Genomic DNA, 20345 nt, shown 5'->3' on the forward strand with positions numbered 1-20345 from the left:
GGTAGGAAGGGAGATATGTAATTTTCGGTTTATTATTCGAACTTTTTGGGAGTTTATTTAAAAAAGATATGGCAATATGAATAGAACAGTGTTATGTACTTAGTAATTATACACTGTATTACCGTATTTAAGATAAGCCTAACTACTTTATATGACGTCCTGAGTTCGATATTTTGTTTAATGTCTAAGAAAAAAAGGCCATGTTTAAATGACTATTTAAATGTTAAAAGTAAGTCTATTGATTATTGTCAAAAGATATAGTTGAACCTAAAATTAATTTTATTAATAAAAATAAACATTACAAAATGTTACGTTAAGACACAGTCGCAATATCCAATTTCTCTAATTCATTTCAAGCAAGCACTACGGACAACTGTTGCAATGCAATTTACTTTATAACCAGACTCCAGAACACAAACATTTTTAATTCCACACATTCTAAAAACTTCGCACAACAAACAAGAGAGGACTGACCGACTTAACAACTTTATACACAAGAGATTTCTAGCAAAAAATAGAACGAAACGAGATCTGACACTAGGAGCAATGACCCTCCCTCTTTGTTTAGGTATAACCCGGTCAGAGGTCGAGATACGCCTATTTATACCCTCCCTCCCACCGACCTCTTTCCGTATTCTACCACAATTTTGCACTATTGACATCAGCCATTAATGAATAAAAGACTATTTGGCACAATTCCTACGCCAATGAGAACGCTGGACTTAATTGACGTTTGGAATTCCAATCTCGGATTGGCGAGTTTAAATTTGGAACTGTCAGATGTTAATTTAATTTTAATCTGATATTCTAGGTTCTTGAATAGGTCCTTTGTGTATTTGTAGTGGAATATCTAGAATTGTATTAGTTGAATGCTTCATTGGAATTACTGAACTGGTGAGTAATATTTGATAGCATTGGTTCCCGGGTCTTGCAAAATGTAACACGTTCAAGTTCATACTATTAATTTATTTAAGTATTTTATTACGATTAAAACACAGCATTCTATTTGAAAATAAGACATTATCATTTTACATTATACAACATGACACTTCAACAAAGTAAACAGAACTAAATCACTTTTAAACGACTCTATTAACGCAGTATATTTCATGGAATTATTCATTAATTGTTTGATGAAAAACACGAAAAAAGTAACGTACTTATATACATGAATGTACATATATAATCGACCGGATCCGAATACCAGTATTACACGCGAATTGATTCATTGTGTCGCTTATGTAAAATGTTCTTGGAAACACCATGCATAAGGCCAGTTTGTAATTAGTGAAACTGGGTTAAGTAAATAGGAATTTTTGTGTGCGAATGTAGATAGTTCTACAAACTTGTTTGTTAGATAATTTTGCATGAATTATGTATGTACTCCTCTTAGGTAAAGTACCTACTCTAGGCCATCATTATCTGCTTTGCCATTTCCCACCTATGTTGGAGTCGGCTTCTAGTTTAGCCGACTGCATCTTAGTACCAGTGTTGTCTATGGAGCCTGCCTGCCTGCCTGCATGACTCTATAAGCCCAGTTATCTGCGGAAATATCCTATAGACTGATTGTCAGATTTTTGGCTTCAAGGTAACGACTGCCAAAGATGTTCAAATGACAGCCGAGACTCGCAAAGTTAATGTGCCTACGGAAATATGATATCTCACTATTCCTTTTGTGAGGATTTTAATTAATCGTTATAAAATAAGTAGTGGCGAGTATTAAAAAGATTTTCATAGTACAAAACACGCGAAGTTTCCTTAGTGAAATGGCGAAAAAACTGCTGAAAAGTTTCGTGTTGAACTATGCTAATTAACGATTCTAGGAAGTTGGTATTTATTATAGTTTTTGTGAGTTCGAGTTTTTTATTCGCAGTTTCAACACATGACCAGTTAATCATTTTAATTGAACTTTTATACGTTCTTGTTATTAAAATGCAAATTAAACTTACGTTACTGGGGGCCGTAATTTTGGAATATTTTTGTTTCTCTAGCAGCTCAACAATTATTTTCTATTAAAAATGGTATTTTAGGTACAATTTCAAGTACTTAAGGAAAAAATCCTTTTTAATTATAAAATTTTTGTTCTATGTAAAAGGTTAGTGTGTTCACTATTAATATAAAAACTAACTACACCTCTACTAATCTTTTGTCAAAAATAACCATGACATTTACAGCACAGATAGATAACAAAACTTAACCCTTATCCTATAAGCCCATCCCAAAATGGCCCCCACAATATATTTTCAGCCAATAATCCACGTTCAATAGATAATTTATTACCTGACGTTGTTGTGAACAACAAATTAATAGGTCAGAGTTGAACCGAAACCGGTTTTATCTGAACAGCCTAGTTAGCACTAATTATATTCGAACTGGATTTTAATTAACTAAGCAGCTAACTCTGTGAAATTGGACGTCACATAGCGGAACAGGGTTAGAATATTTTGTGATGGTGGCAGTTCTGCGTAATTATAATTAGTAGATTTTGTTAGTTATCTGTTTCATGGAATTGAGAATTAATTGATGCAATGATTTTTTTTTTTTGGCTTTACCAGATTAAATAAAATTTTGTATACATGAACTCTAGAGCCAAAGAAAGGACACGAGCTACTTTTAATCTATCTGCGAAAATTAATTCCCTCAGAATGCGAGTGACATCGCGGAAAACCTCTAGAATTTTATTAATGTACTTACCCTCGGATCATGATTACCTACTTCAAACTTTAAACTCTCATCATCTCGTCTAAAAAGAAACGTACAAAGATCTGCATTTGCTTTAGCATTCCTTAAGCGACATGCAACATTCCTCCTCCTCGATCCTTCCCTCAATGCTGAGGATCGTGACTCCTTTTTATTTCGTCAACCAGTTGTCTCCATCGGTTACGTTCCGTTGCTTGGTGTAGTGCAGTGCTGACAGATATCTCCAGTTCCTCCGATATCTGGTCTGACCACCGTTTGGGACTTCTACCTCTAGGTCTTTTGCAACATTAAACTTTTGACATTAAAACTTACATTTCCAGACGCAAGAACATTAACCTAAAACCTCGTCTGGAATAACTTTTAACCCACTCTTTAGATGAGCCAAGAGAAGCATCTTTTTTAAGGTTCTGTAGTCTACTAGGAACCCCTATATTTCGTCATGTCTGTGCGACTTTCGGTATTTATTTAACTTTATGCAACATAACATTACAAAGGCGGACTTAACCCAATCGGGATTCTTTCCAGTCAATCCCAGGGTGTTGCAGGGATACAATCGATTGGTAGAAAAATTAAATATTTGGATATTCTTTAACACATCTCATTTTTATCTACTATAATAAAATATCCCAAACAAACTATTACTAATTACAAACATCAACCTGTCCATACATTCAGTTACTACCAGTTAGTATACACTTCTCTCTCAATATCCGGCAGAAGCAACAAGTTCAGTTGCGTGCAATTAACCCAGTTCCTGCAACCTCTGACATTTGCAAACTCCACCGTGTGATAATGGTATTGTTTTAAATTGGTAATTGCTGCTTCATTTCTACGTAATTAAAAATTAATGTCTATTCAATTATTTGTATGCAATTGTAACCTCGGTAGGTAAACTTTAACCTGTCCATACATTCACTCAGTTACATCAGTTTGAATGTACGCCCCTAGTTATCAACACTTTGCTCAATATCCGCTGGAAGCAACAAGTTCAGTTGCGTGCAATTAACCCAGTTCCTGCAACCTCTGACATTTGTGAACTTCACGAGTGGCTGTGTACCTGCAGTGTAAATGTTATTGTTTTTCATTGGTAATTACTGGTTAAGTTCTACGAATTTTTATTTTGAATGTATTGAAAATGTAAGAACTATGAAAAATGAATGTATGTTCAATTTATTATGTGTTAAATATACCATATGAATTGTATAATATGATGCTCTGAATAACTGATTTAAAATTACAGTGTCTGTAAAGAAATTGAAAACAATAGTACCACTTTATCCTTTAAACATATGAGAATACTAAATAATAAATGCATAATTTTATTATACCTACAAATCCACTGGTTTTAACCTGAAAGATATTGATTCGAATTGACTTCAAGATTCCCAAAAGAGTTATATTAGCAGATCCATCTCATTACACCCAATCAATCAACGAAACAAACTACACAAAATCCCAAACATTGGCTACCTAAAAATAAACTTCAGAACTGCCTAATTCAACTCTAACAATCCAGCCAGTGTTCCTTTAGATTGTTCGGAACTTCAGCTAAAGTTGGTGACCTTTCTGCATAATACATTAGTGAGTCAACAGTCAGCGCTGATTAGAGGAATAGGATTTAGGTCTGATTACTGTGACATCATTACGAGTCTATTTTTTAAATTAATCTTCTGTATGGGAAGAAGTTTTTTCTTGCCATATTTTTATGTCCATCACTAGGTTTTAAGCTCTTCAGTAATTTGCAGCCAAATCGATGCAGCCGTTCTTGAGTTATAGATAGTGTAACTAAAACGACTTTATTTTATAAATAACTAGCTTCCGCCAGCGGGTTCGCCCGCGTGGTGTGTTGATAAAAAGTAGCCTATGTGATAATCCAGGGTATCAACTGTCTACATACCAAATTTCAACCAAATCAGTCCAGCCGTTTTTGTGTGAAAGAATAACAAACATACATCATATTACCTCGTGTGTTCATAAGTTTTGAGACAAACTTTTTACTTATAAAAATAAAAAAAATGTTACTGGCTGCTGTATATTTCTTTTTCTAATTTTGAATTTGGAATGTTAACTTTTAATATCTATGATTTCGGATTATTTTATTTAAAGGATGATGGGCAATTTTGTATGAACCCTGGCCTGATAACCAATAAAGTTCTAATGTGAATTAGATTATTGCTTATACCCTACAGTTACTGAAATAATACAGTTCATGTCAAGAATCGACCGGAAATAAGTACAGTCGGGCACAAAAGAGTTATACTTTTTGCACCATTTTTTTTTGTTAAAATAATATCCATAGTAGAAAAATTCATTGCATGATGTATTTTCGTCAACTTATCACTTATTTAAATAAGCCTAGGGTAGATTATCAATTAAAATCGGTCTTAACTAGGCATAATTGTTTTAATAGCAAAACAAAACATAAAAACTTTTACTTCTACCACCGTATATTATTTCCATTATTGGAGATAGCATTTCCTCGTGTGATATGTCCTGACTAATATGGACAATAATATAATGCACTTAAACATCGCTCCCATACAAAATGAAGTGGTTCAAGTCCATAGGCTGTCCTATGCTATCAAGTGTCATATCTTCGTTCTCCGGTGGTTTACAAGGTTTTGGCCATAACAAAAAATGAAGCTTAGGGTATAAGCTATCATTTGATATGCGAATGGTTTTTATTGGATTTACCGGTTAGACTCACCAGAACGGCGGAATACGTACACCATACGTTGTAAATACTACCTGCTAAATAATCTTTTTTTTTTCAATTAACTTGGAAAATATGGGCACAGATACCTTCTGTGACTCGTTCTGACAATTATTGACAATAATAATGCACTTAAACATCGCTCCCATACAAAATGAAGTGGTTCAAGTCCATGGGCTATCCTATGCTATCAGGTGTTATATCTTCGTTCTCCGGTGGTTTACAAGGTTGTGCCCATAACAAAAAATGAAGCTTAGGGTATAAGCTATCATTTGATATGCGAATTGTTTTCATTGGATATACCGGCCAATTTTACCCATCATCCTTTTCTCGTAATTGAGGGAACAAAAGAATTACGTGCGACAGTCATTTCACTATTTAAGGTGGGAAGAAAACCTATGGACATTTTCCGAGAACTGAAAACTTTTGGTTTGAGCCGTAACTTCGTGTACTGCACTATTAAACGATACGAGGAGACAAGCTCTTTACAAGATCGGCAAAGAAGTGGTCGTCCATGCTCTGTGAGGACGCCTGCGAACATTAAAATCATCCGAGAGCGACTTCGCCAAAATCCATGTCGCACTATGAAGAAACTCGCTCTGCAGACCAATATTTCGCGCGTTTCAGTCAACAGAATACTGAAATATGATCTCAAGGTTAAGGCGTATAGCCGTAGGAAAATACACTTTTTAAACGATCGCCTTCGTCAATTGCGACGCGAACGTTGTCCTGTACTTCTTAGGAGACACGATGCGAGGAAGATACTCTTCACCGACGAGATAATCTTTACTGTCGAAGAAAAGTTCAACCGACAAAACAATAAAGTGTATACCAAAAGTAGCAAGGATGTCTTAGCTTCAGCACGGAATGTCTTGCGTACTCATCATCCGGCTAGTGTCATGGTATGGTGGGGAGTTTCGTACGAAGGTGTCACTCAGCTTCATTTCTGCCAGCAAGGCGTCAAGGTGAAAGCCAAAAATTATCAAAATGACATTCTACAGACTGTTGTGAAATCCCTGGCTAATACCCTATTCCATAATAAGTAATGGATTTTCCAGCAAGACTCGGCGCCATCCCATAAGGCTAAAACCACCCAAGCTTGGTTGAGGGAAAGAGCTTAAAGAGGGAAAAAGCCTTCATTGCGGCGAACGAATGGCCTTCCTCCAGCCCCGACCTCAACCCGCTGGATTATTCTCTATGGACCGAATTAGAGCTCAGAGCCTGCCGAAAGTCTCACCCAAACTTGGAGTCACTTAAGCGAGCTCTTGTCCGAGAAGCGAAGCGAATTCCGCTGGAAAAGATTCGTGCCACCATTGATGACTGGCCAAATCGTCTAAGGGCATGTATTAAAAACAGGGGTGGTCATTTTGAATAATAATTATACTAAATTTTTACTTACTATCTACTTGATGTTTTCTACTTTTTTTATAAATATATGTTTATTATTTAAAAAGATATGCAACTTTTATTTTGTCTCAAAACTTATGAACACACGAGGTAGTAGGAATAGTAGAATTTACTTCAGAACAGCGTTACCTAACTCTAACATTCTAGATTGCTTGAAACTTCAGCTAAAGTTGGTGACCTTTCTGCATAATACATTTAGTGAGTCAACAGTCAACACTGATTAGAGGAATAGGATTAAGGTCTGACAATTGTGACGTCACTAGTCTATTTTTGGAGTCTTCTTTGAGTTATTCTTCTGTGAGAAAAAGGATTTATTTTGAAGTACATTGGTAACTTTTTTACTGTTTTACTTGTTAAAGGGTTTCGGGTTGTCCAGGTAAATTGCTTAGCTTGAGGAGTTCAGATAGGCAGTCGCTCCGTCTAATGAATTAGTTCATAGCTGAATCCAGGTAGACTACAAGCCCCAACATAGTTTCAAATAGGCTAGCTAGACGACATTTACCAAGGAAAAAAATATATTTAAAATTAGTTGAAAACAAATTGATATAATTTATTACGATTTTGAAAGGAACTAAATTTTCGTTACAGAACAGAAATTATCCTACTAATATTATAAACGCGAAAGTTTGTATGTATGGATGTATGGATGTATGGATGTTTGTTACTATTTCACGCAAAAACTACTGAATGGATTTTAATGAAACTTTACAATAATATAGCTTATACATCAGAATAACACATAGGCTACAATTTGTAAACATATTGTTCGAAATACTAAATCTGCGCAGACGAAGTCGCGGGCACCAGCTAGTAGTAAATAAAAACATACACTTTATAAAAACCAATAAGTACAGTTACAGTTACAGCCTTTTTATCGTCCCACTGCTGGGCACAGGCCTCCTCTCACATGGAGAAGGATTGAGCATTAATCACCACGCTTGCTCAATGCGGGTTGGTGATTTCAGACTATAGTCCAGGTTTCCTCAAGATGTTTTCCTTCACCTTTTTATCAGCTATAGGTGTCTAAGATATACTTAGAAAGTACATACAAACTTAGAAAAGATGCATTGGTACTTGCCTGACCTGGATTCGAACCCGCGCCCTCATACTCGAGAGGTTGGTTCTTTGCCCACTAGGCCACCACGTTACCAATAAGTAAGTCTTTAAAAATCTAATTTCTCGTTTTTATAAAGTTTCCATGCCGTTAGCTTTCCTTACAATAGCCTGCAGGCGTTCAATCTGTGTCCTCTTTGTGAATTTTCACTTATAATACCACAAGAGCTTCAAAATTATCGGGTATTTTCCGATAGGTTCGTTGCAAACAAATGAAGGAGTCAAGTTTTTCAGGTTAAAAAATAACGAGCGCGAAGCGCGAGTGATTTTTCCTGAAAAACTTGACGACTTTATTTGTTTGCAGGGAACCTTGAGGGAAATGCCAGATAATTATGAAGCTCGTGTATTCGGGATTATTTTTCCGTCCCAAATGTCGGCCACAACCTGTCAGTTTGACGTAGCAACGACCAGAGAAAATATTCAAAAAAAATTATCAGTATAATACCATGTAGGTTGTACCACGTGACGTCGAATGGTGCAATTCTATTGGTCGATATTTGGGTCGGAAAAATAATCAAAGATATTTCACTTTAGAAAATGTTATTTTTATGGCTTTTATGCTTCAATTAAGTACCTAAGTCTTGAAGAAGAAAAGTTCTCAGGTTCTATTTTTTTTTTTGAGACTTTTTCTATATTATTTAATAAATAAATGAAGCGTATGGGCATTGGAAAAGTCAGTCAGTAAAAAATTGAAATTGTGAATTAGGTATATTCTTTCTAGAATTACTTGAACGAATTCGATTGTTTCCATTTCTGTTGGACAAAATTTGAAACCTCGTCAACAGCATTTTTACTATAAAATAATTTTTCCATCACTTTTATTATTACTATAGTCACACTAATATTGCAAACGTGAAAGTTTGATGTGAAGTTGACGAACACTTTCACAAAAATACAACCGAAAAACATTTTTATCAAACTTGATACAGCCATACATCACAATAATAAATAGTACATACGCTACTTTTTATCCATTTGCGGGAAGTAGGTACTACCCTAGAGACACGTATGAAATAAACAAACCAACAAATAAACATTCATCATACTGTATAATAATAATTATTAGAGTGGAGGCATCCATCACTCTTGCTTTAATTAATACCAGCCGACCTCTGTGGAACTAACGTGCCTGTCTATTCTATGTATTTCTTGTTTATAGCTTTTATTATAACACAAGCCTTTTGTGGGATAAACAATGATTATTTTGAAACTGAAATCTTAGGTGAAAAGAGGTTTGTAAATGTACTACTTCACGAATATTGGCGAGGCCTTGGTTTTGTTCAGTAGTTTTTGAAAAAACAGAAATGAAAATTTTGTTGTTGTCTCCGTAGTCGGCAAACATTTAATAGGCTGGTCATTTGATAAGGATCTTAATCATTATACCACCCACAAATATATTTTATGGTAATATGCACATTACTAACATCAGGTTCTAAAATGTGGCTTTTAAACTAAACTGTTGGCTATCTTTAGCCTGCGCTTTAAATTGATCCCTGGTCACACCTCGATCTGAATTTTCAATCGGTATTCATCACCATTTATTGCCCATGTGAGATTATCAATTAAAACCTCCTACGCTTACATAACAAATAAATATATTTTCATATTCTAGAAATATCCCTAACAACGTACCTCCAACAAATAAACTAAAACTACAGTTCTACTAACATTTATTGTGAAGCTAACGCCTGAAGCCGTCACTCAAGCCACGGGGGTTTAATTAAAATGTACTGCGAGCGAGACAAACTGTTTATTGTTTTATATAGCGAGCGATATATAGTTTAGCTATCGCTGTAATGTAGGACAACGTTCTCTGGAGATCTAGTCGGCTTGTGATATAAATGTGGTAGAATTCAGTTTTGTGTTGAAGTTATATTGCTGTTCTGAAGGTATATTTATGTTGGTGTTATGTTGTTGCAAAATGGAGAGTATTTTTGATGACGTATTTTAGCTTATAGTAAAATCATGATGGTCTTTATAATGGTCAGTGAAGGTTTTTACCTGCACAATGTCATTTTATGTATTAAAAAATTATCTTTTTGGAGCAAAGTAGGCTGTTTTAAATAAAAGATAGTTTACATGCAATGCTGTCAATCTCAAATCAAATTAGAATTAAGAATTAAAAACAGACGGTGTAATGGTGCCGAACACTTGAAAAGGAAATACCTTATAAAAAGCTATTATATAAAATGCTTTTTAAAGCAACACCTACATAAAAAAGGATAAATTCACTCTAAAAAGATACAGACTTGTCCTAAAAAAGGATCATGAATAAAATTTAAAAAACACGTCCTACCATCGAAGAAAAGGCGCAATTCTCTGAATAATTAAAGAAAGGAACGCTACAGAAAATAGAAAAAAGTTTCAGGCTACGCACACTGAAGACTAAACAGTCGGCCGACTGTTGGTCCGGTGGTTGGAAGAAAAATATACAGCTACTACAAAAACTTAAACATCTTCTGTTGAATACTTGTCTAGAAATAGTGTGGCTCCAAAACAGACCTTATTTCAACGTCATAATCTGAAATGTTTTAGAAATGTTTTAGATAAGTGTTCAACAAACGTTTAAATATTTTTGTGATACGACGGATACGAAATGTTGAGAGAAAATCTTGATTCCTATCGAAGATTTCAGATTTCAGTCTGATACCAGCTAAATACCTGATCATTGCAACGTGTGAACTTCCATTCATCTTCATACCTACTGATTCATGAGCCCAAACCAACTATAGGCCGACTAAAAGTTTGTGGTGTACTCTTAGGCTGATATTTCAGTGTCCTTGAGTTTTTCATGGATTTATTCAGGACTGTAAGTAATTGGCAGATAAATCTATTACAATTACATCTGTCAATTAACAGGATTGTTTGTGAAAGATGGAAGACTGTCTTTTTTGTGTTCGTTGTCCGGGATTTTTGTTCATTGGAAATGTAAAGTTTCTGTTGAATTTGTGAAGTCGTAATTGCGTTGCTAAAGTCTGTACGCCCTGATGATCAATGCTCGTGGATATGCATATATAGCAATGAATGAGAAGCACGACATTTATTCCAGTGAGATAATTATAAGAATTTATTTAGGCATTAAAAAACTGTATTGATACTTGTTTGTTAATAAGTGCATAGGTACTTACGTACTGATTATAATTATAATTTGATATGCACTACAACTTACTGTAAATTCGTTTTACTACACAGATTTTAAGGGATGACGTAGCTTAAAAGTCTCTGACCGCTTACCTACTTAAATCCTAATTATAAATGCAAAATTAAATAGAAAACCCTTTTTCCAATCTTCAAACCACAATAAAAAGGTCTTTGAAATACCTTAATCCTTGACGGTTTACATATAAAATAACAAATTACTTTTTTCATAAATAAATCTCAGAATCAGATTTTGTTGAGCTCCTTACTATTATTGGCTTATCTTGTAGAATCTTTTTTTTTTTTTGCCTTTTGTCATGAGAATTGTTTTATGTATTCTAGACAAAGTATACTCAACTATTTCTATTATTTCTTTCATGAGCAGCATAATGAACATATTTCTCTCTTAGTCCAGTCTAGTATTTAACTGATATAAGGTTTGAAGGTTACGACCAAAAAAAAACAAATGTTACAATTTCTAAACCTTTTTCTTTCAATTAAAAAATTGCCACATTACCTATTAATAAGTTACATGCAGATAACAAACCTAGCTATATCTACTGTACATTATCAAATATATCTTCCCTCAACATCCTTTAAAAAACTCCGCACTACTAATTAGCGAATTTCTCCCTATTAGAAGCACACTCATTATTTTATATTACACAATAAACTACGGGTATGCACTACTCTGCTCACCCCATTTCAACACGTGTGTGCTGCATAATTTCCTACATTACTTCCTCTAGAAACGAGTATTTCATTTAATATTCTCGCATATTTTATGCTCGGTGAAATAACGCTGGTGAGGGAGGCGTTTTTATTAATTCCTATAGATTTCCTGAGAGCATTTTTTTATGTGAGATGGAGTTCTGATTTGATTTTTTGCAGTCCCTATTTCTTTACAATGAAATTATTTTTATCGTAGTTTTTGAAGTTACTTTAGTTAGCTACCTATTATATGATTACAATGTAATAATTTTAACGCGTTCGCGAATCTTATTTGGCCTAAATTGATGACGCCCATGAATGGCCCTGAAATACTATTTTATTAAAAAGGAGGCACCTACCAAACTTTGTACTTACTTCATAGTTGTAAGAAAACCTGAGTTCTAATAGAAGAAGAACCGACAGCAACCTATTGATACTTATGTAACTTTCTTTAGACTGCTTTGCTATAATTCTACCTCTAACCCTAACATGACGTTTTTTCACACACTTATTCTCAAGATGTAAGGTCCATTTTCGTTTAAACTTTGCCACTCAAAACTTTCCTACTTATAGCAGCACACTAATCTCCCCTTATTATTTCCAGGTCTGCTGTCATGGGACTCTGGCGAGCACCAGGTCGATTTGGAGAAGGAGTTATCCACCCTCACGGCGCAGGCACCCGAGGGGGAGGAAGCTCGATATGGTAAGTCTTACATAATTATTTATTACGTTACTAGCCGTATTCCCGCGGTTACACCCGCGTGCCGTGGGCACTACTGCCCGTGCCGTGACAAAATATAGCCTATGATACTCAGGAATATTGTAGCTCTATCTATCAATGAAGAATTTCACATACAAACTTGCAAAAGGTTTTGTTCATGGAGAATGAAATGATGAGCAGAGATGTCATAACGCAAAATCGAACAAGAAGGAACCGCGCCAAATTGCGGGTGTTAGGGAGACGAGGATTACGAGCTCCGCCCTCATATGCCTGTTATCATAACCCGCCCATGTATTTTAAAATATAATCACCAGTCATTCAAGACAAATCTTTGACAGTTTGGACATCGGGCATCTCCGCTCATCTTTCCTCCCTTCATGGTCTTACGTCATTTAATACGTTATTAAGTTTTGTTAACGCTACAATAGTACGTATATTAATTAGTACATTTCATACTGCCAACAGTTAATTCCTATAAGTAATTTATCATTTCCATTTTTTCCGTAACTGTTAACAAATAATTACCGTATATAATCGAACTGATCAACAGTTAACACGCAATGAACAAAATGAACAAAATTAATGAGAATTGAGTTCATGCATCAATTAGTGCTGTTTACGATGACACTTCGACGCCTCGATATCGATTGCATTAATTTTATCGATATCCGAAACGTTATACAATTAAGCTGCCCTAGTTAAAAGTCATTGGGTTGTTAATTATTTCATTCTGAAAATGTAAATAAGCAATGACATATATTTTTATGAAAGAGCAGAAACATAATAGTCACATAAAGAGCAGATTTGATGAATGTGATTTTTATCGATTTGATGATAGGTATCACCCAACTGGCTTAAATTACATTTTAATGGCTTGAAAATAGATGCTACGAAGTATATATTATAACAACCAAAATAAGGATATAAAAATACAATACTTAATACACTTAATAGCGTACAAAATGAGAACGCCTTTTACTTAATCCACGAAATGTATATTATTTACACACAGCCAAAATTTATTTTACTCAAAAACCGAAACGTGTTCTAAATACAGAACATCAAGCATTAATATTACAGCGAAAATTATTGGGACAGCATATCGAGTATCGATACTGAGTCGAATAAAGTGCCGTATCGAATTAAAACCAATAATTTATTCACGAAACACTCAGAGTTTTGTCGGGCTCAAATAAATATTTAAATACACAATCTATTCAGAGCAAAATGTATCTTTATTTGTGTTTTCTTGTTGTATATTGTTCGTACATAATAAATCCTAGACGACCTTTTTCTAAGACAAGACATGTGTCAGGATTTTATTGAATTTGCCGAAGAAATATCTAGTCGTTTTTTGTTTGGATTTAGGAAATAACCTAAGTGCTAGAAAAATCAAAAACAAGCTTCTGTCCCCTTCCTTTTCAATCTAACCTTCAAAGGAGATTCAGTGATTTGTATAAAACACTTTTTGACCAAATTCAATTACATATTCACATAAAAATACATCTAAGTAGAAAATCGCGTCAAAATTAAAAAAATCCAAGTTTCTGATTAATTTAGGTATCTGCTCATACCTATTACTTTGCCAAAAATATGTTTTAACTAGCTTTTGCCCGCAACTTCGTTCGCGTGGAATAGTGACTACCAGCAGATTTTTGATTTGACCAATAGATGGCGCTATATGTCCGGAATAATTTTATTTTTATTTTATTTTGTAATAAAAACTATCCTATGTCCTTTCTCAAGTTTCAAACTATGTCTGTACCAAATTTCACACAAATTGGTTCAGTAGTTTAGGCGTGAAGAAAAGACAGACAGACAGACAGAAAGACAGACAGACAGACAGACAGAGTTACTTTCGCATTTATAATATTAGTTTGGATTAATTTCAGAGCCCTATACAACCCGTGTGGTTGTCGATAACCACACAACACAAAGAGCTTAAAACTTTAGGATTTAATCCAACTTATTACTCAGAATACTATTAAAAGTTTGTATTTATTTAAAACTTTAAGTTTTTAAAATCGTTTCGTCACTAGAAAAATTTTTAATTAGATGTTAGTAGCTTCAAATTAAAATGTTAATTTATTAACTATCCAATATTTGGATTATTAATATCAAAATTATGTACCTAAACCTTTCAAAAATCGAAAACACATTCGGTTATTTTTGAGTTTATTAACAACAGACGACTGAGTGTGCAAGATAGATAATAATCATACAAGACATAGTATTATTTTTATCTGTCGAACCTGTCGTAATAAAGCTTCTACAGCAATAATCGAATATAAATCTTCCATCTCATACCACAAATATCGGCAAAAAAATATTCCTATAAGCATTTATTTTTCACTTATTGTTCTTAGTAACGATACCGTACAATTCTTAGGGGAAATAACCGCTTATTGTATTTCAGTTGAAGCTTTGTTTCGGGAACAATCCACGCGTTTTCTATAGCTCAATACTGCTATTGTCAGTATTCCAATTTAAAAAAAAAATATCGAGTTCTTTTCATGGTACGGTAATAGTATTTATTTAGGCGGCCATTTTGGGAATACTAGCTAACTGAAAATGTTTGTTGCGGCCTCTTTTGGGTTGAAGTTTGGGGGAAGAATTTAAACAAATCTGTTTCGTTATCATACTTGTTTTACCGAATAATCTGCAAATATTGCATGCTTTTAATACCCCTTCATGTCAAGAAGCATTTTGATGTCGCAGAGAATCCTATGGCTGTCCTAACTGATTTCAATAACCTATCTAATTACTTGCCATACTTTGACATAACTTGAATGGGAATAATGTTATGATTCTCTCTGTAGTACCTAAGCCAATCGATAGATAGGTTAATGAAATCCACAGTTAATCATGGAATACATAAACAAAAGAAAAGCGTCACAATTTAGTTCCACTTCAAAGCAATTCGAACATATACTTCGTTATAAACCACAACATATTACGAGTCTAAATCATACTATTTTGATGTTAAACCAATACAAATGAAGTGCCATTCCAGCCAGCTGATTCTACCCCACAGTTGAACCGCTAAGAGGCCACAAACCACCCCCGTGGTCACACCCCTTAATTGTACTCCATTGTGGTTTCTGTTGTACAGACAGTGTTACAAGGGTTACTTTGTTATTAGATAACACTGTTGGGAATTGTAGGCGTAAATAGGTCGTTTTTATTACTAAGAGAAAATAATATTGCGTGTAATGACGATAATAGGTTTGAAACTCTAAAAAAATTACTATCAACTTAATCTATACTAATAAATACACACTTAACATTTTTTGTTTGTTTTTTGTCCCCTAAAGGCTCCGAAACTGCTGAACCGATTCGAAAAATTCCTTCTCTGTTGAAAAACTACACTTTTCCCGAGTAACACAGGCTATATTTTATCCCTCAAGGGACGCAAGTAAAACCGCGGAAAATTGCTGGTTAGATATACTTGCCAAATACCCGTTAAAAATTACTAAAACCCACTCATCCCACAAAAACAACATTCTAATAAATGGCACAAAACCATCCAAAAACCAAACCCACAAAGCCAATCAATTGTCGACTATCGATAAAAAGTATCGATACATCAGCGCAGCACTATGAGCAATCAATCAGACCGCGATTGCTCGGTCGAGGCGCTGACGTGAGCAATTGCTTCACCTCTAGCCGAGTGAGGAAGGAAATTGCTTCTGTTGAAGCCCGAGTGCAGTCACTTCATGCTGTGAAAAATGCATTTTTGAAAATTTATTGTGTTAGTAAATCAAACTTGTCTGTACAATAATGTTTACTGAAGCGTAATATAATGTGTTTTAATACAAAAAAGACACTTTGTTAAGGTATGACATTTAAAAAGTTACAGCAAACCTGAAGTTTGGTTTTGATCTGGCTTTGAAATGGCAATATTCTAAAGAGTGCAAACTGAGCTTCGATTTATAAACATCCTTTTTTCCTACTCGCTAACAGTAGGAGGAATCATTATTTCACACCCTAAACTGGTATCTAATCCTCTTGAAAATATTCTAGCAATTCAATATATCTAAACTAAGAACAAATTACACATCATTAGTCTATAACACGACATATTGCTTGATCGGCAACATATTGCGTGGGTTAGCAATGAAGCAATCAATCAGTAGGTATCGAGACAAATGACTAGCTGACATGAGCGATTGACGCACCTGGGGTCCCGAATACCCGCAACCTGAGTGAGGGTTACGTTAACCTTATGTAATCGTAGTATAAGCTGTTCAACGGTGGATTTCCATAACCTATCTGTTCCATAACCCTTTATTTGCGATTGATTAGATGTTGAATTTTGGCATAAGTTTTACAAACAATCTCTAATCGCAATACAACCGATGAATAAATAAATCCGCAGCTATGTGTCAGCTGGTCTTTTTGGAAATCAATTGGGAAATCGGGTTGAGGGGATCAGATAGGGCAGTCGCTCCTTCTAAAGCACTGGTACTCAGCTACATCCGGTTAGACTGGAGGATGGGGGAATTGGGAAATCCTTTGTTCACCAGTGGATATTTTATGACTGCAATGATGATGATGATGATTAAGCATTCCTGCATTCGTACCGCATAATTTCTTCTATCTGCGGCCTTATTTAGGGTTTAAGAACAACGATTTTAGTAATAAAGCAAACAAAGAAATTCTAATAGTAAGAGTTCATGAAATCGCTGACTTTATTCAACAACTTCCAAAACCAAGTTACGCAGTAAAAACCAAGGATTACCAAGGACTAGTTAATCCTATTAGTGAACTTGATAAATTTGATTATGAGACGTTAGGAAAAGACGTCATGTATGTATTGCACGGAATATGGAAGCTCGGGTGTGTAATTGAATTAATTCGTTCAGAAAACCCTGTGATGTTTATTCTGTTTCTAAGTGGAAAGGAAAATAGAGGAATAGACTTGGCTTTGCACCACTTTTTCTCACATATCGCACTACATACTACCCGCACCCGGATAAAAATGAGTCTATTTGATATTCTGAATGCGTATATATAACAGAGATAAGGATAGTTAATTTAGATTACCTATATACCTAGGAGAGAATTTAGGTTTTTTTCTTTTGGTAAAACTTTTAAAAATCTACTAGAGAGGATCTTACTGTTAACCCACTGTTGTTCCTTTGGGAGCCCTTTCCATTCCAAGGCCGCTGTCACTGTTACAAAAAATCTAACAGCAGGAAAAAATTGTTTATTAACACTCATTTTACCAAATTACTTGACAAAATCAAGATAAAGATAAATCTAGATAATTCAACAGTCAGCCAGATGCTTTAGCTCCCACGATTCTTTAAATATTGAATCGAGGAGAATTGGGTCGATCTATAGTCTGAACAAATATAATAAAGCTATGTTTGTATAAGTTTTTTGTTTGTCTAGGTATTCTATAATAGTTTAATAGCTGGTTCTCTCAGTTTAACTCAAGTCCAGAAGTAACTACTTCCCGTATCCGGACAATAATGCCTATGACTTTCTCAAGTAAAGCAGCTTTTTGTTGAAATGAAATGAAATGAAATGAAAATATTTATTCGCCGAGATATGGTTTACACAAAGTTGTGTTGGTAAGATTACCTCCTAAAACGTCACAAATCACACACTAATTTATCAACAATATCCCTTTTCAATATTAGTACCAATGTTAAATTTCAATTTGATAGCTTTCGCACATGATATTAGTTTGTTAGAACCGCCAATATAAAACGCCTCTAACAACCTACCTAAATCAATATTTATTTATAACGCCACTTTATCACCTGATAAACAAGACCCCCACTCCACCACGCCCTCAAGTTTCCTACAAAACACGAAGAAAAAAAAAAACAAAATAATCTATCCTTAAAAAAAGGTCTGCCTACTTGAATTACCTCGTAATTTGAAGGACCGATCGTAAAAATAACATCGTAAAGTAGAGATTTTGTACAAAACGCCAGATAAGCGGGTTTCGCTGAAATATTACTGAAGTTTCAGTTGTGGTAAAGAGATGTGAGATAATTATAATGAATCGGTTGGTTTTAAATAGAGGAATAGAAAGGTTTCTTTGAATTGCTCATTGTTGTTATCAGTCTTCATGAAAATTACCAGTACGTTCATATGTAAAAAAGTTATTTTCTTCTTATGTTTCATTTTCAAATGAATACAAAAATACTTATATTAGCAGGTTTTTTTGAAAACACCGCTATAATTAGCTAGGTTATCTAAGAACAGTTCTGGTGATAAAAAGTACTAAGAAATTTCCGAACTGGACCAACCTGGGCTTTTGTTTCTCATGACTATGACTACCTATAAAAATCATTCATTCTCGTCATACACACATTACAAAGTAAAATATAATTTCTGCTACTAACAGCCAGCTCATGAGTACTAAAATCTAATATCCAGACCTATCTAAATCGTGTCCCATATCACAGTTAGGCCTAAAATTTATTATTCCACCACCGTGGCTAATCTAATATCGCATGCGATGTTCGTGACCGCGGTTAACTAATTTATTACGTTTAGTTTTAAATAAAATTACACTGGACTTAACTTTGTTTGAAAGTGGGCATAAATTGGACGCTTCTAGTTTTGGCCGATATGTATGGCACACGTTAGAAGCTTTCGCACTAAGTAGCACATTTTCCGCTCGGTTTTTCCTCGTGTCAACGCTCGGTTGTTACCGTTATCACACTAGTGGATTTTTAGACTCCAGGTGTAGGCAAATATCCAGCGGGGCCCAGCAGGGCCAAGGCCTGCCGGGGCTGCGGGTTGTTCGAAAGAGATACCGCGGCCCTGGTACATAAAAGGCCTGTGACGGAACACGACGGTTTTTAGTCAGTAAGAGTCTGACACTCCCTCTCCGCTGCTAACCCACAGCGGAAGGGGTCATTTGATGATTTTTGACGTCGTTAAAAAAAAAAAAAAAAGGTGTAGGCAAATATTAAAAAGGCCAATAAATCTATTAAATCAAACTTAATTGTAGAAGTGAAAAGCTAGTGCTACACCGAAGAACTATTAAACGGATTGTGATGAGACTTTAAAGAAACACAGTTGCAGTAAAGCACACAAAATAAAGGATTAGGAAGTGGGTACCAAGAGGAACAGCTAGTAATAACACGTTCTAACTCGCACTAGAAACATAAATACTAAAACTCACTCACAATCTACTCCAATATTAGAAAAAAAGACTATAATACTAACCCAATTCACCAGAACATATCATATTTCCCCTTTATAAGATTGTTGGCATATCATAGAAGCACATTATTCTATTACTCGACATTTATGAGCTAACATTAGATAAGGGGCGAATGTATTAAGTCTAGAACATGATATTCTTGTATTATGACTTTGTTGGAGCGTGCCAGTAAAATCTTTCGTGATAGAAAAACGGTTATGCCTTAAAATATTAATGCTGGATATCTTTTTATACTTCCGTACGTTAAGTTTCGTTATTTAGCCGACATTGGTCTAATATGTAATGGAAAATAATTATTTCCTTTTTATAACTTTAGTGCTTAAAAAAATATTATGTTTTAAATCAGCATTTCTTTTTTTTTCTACAACTTTAAGATAAAAGCGCCCAAGGAACAACCCATTTACATATTCCCTAAAAATATTCAGAGTAGTTATTGTTTTATTTGATCCTATATTTTGAGATCCTATATTTATATCATGAGACTCTAGATTTCAGGCTGTAGGTAAAATAAAAGACTTAGGTTCACCTCATAACTCTCAATATACCCTATAAACACCAACCAACCCATTTACACATGAAGGCAAAATAATTTGGTACCTACGGCACGCTTCAATCAAAATATAGGCCACGAAATGAGCGAAAGTTTAAGC

At 34.7% G+C, this 20345-nt stretch overlaps 1 protein-coding gene across 2 annotated transcripts in view; it reads left to right on the forward strand.

The window, feature by feature from the left end:
* The window catches only part of LOC110382348 (titin), a 170686-nt gene that overhangs the window by 91072 nt on the left and 59269 nt on the right, over window positions 1–20345 (forward strand). For both annotated transcript variants that reach the window (XM_064038742.1, XM_064038743.1), the window contains exon 2: window positions 12387–12485. In XM_064038742.1, the coding sequence (XP_063894812.1) occupies window positions 12387–12485 (99 nt within the window). The remainder of the gene's footprint in view (window positions 1–12386; window positions 12486–20345) is intronic.

This window comes from Helicoverpa armigera, chromosome 17 (genome assembly GCF_030705265.1).
Source record: "Helicoverpa armigera isolate CAAS_96S chromosome 17, ASM3070526v1, whole genome shotgun sequence".
NCBI classification, from domain to species: Eukaryota; Metazoa; Arthropoda; class Insecta; order Lepidoptera; family Noctuidae; genus Helicoverpa; species Helicoverpa armigera.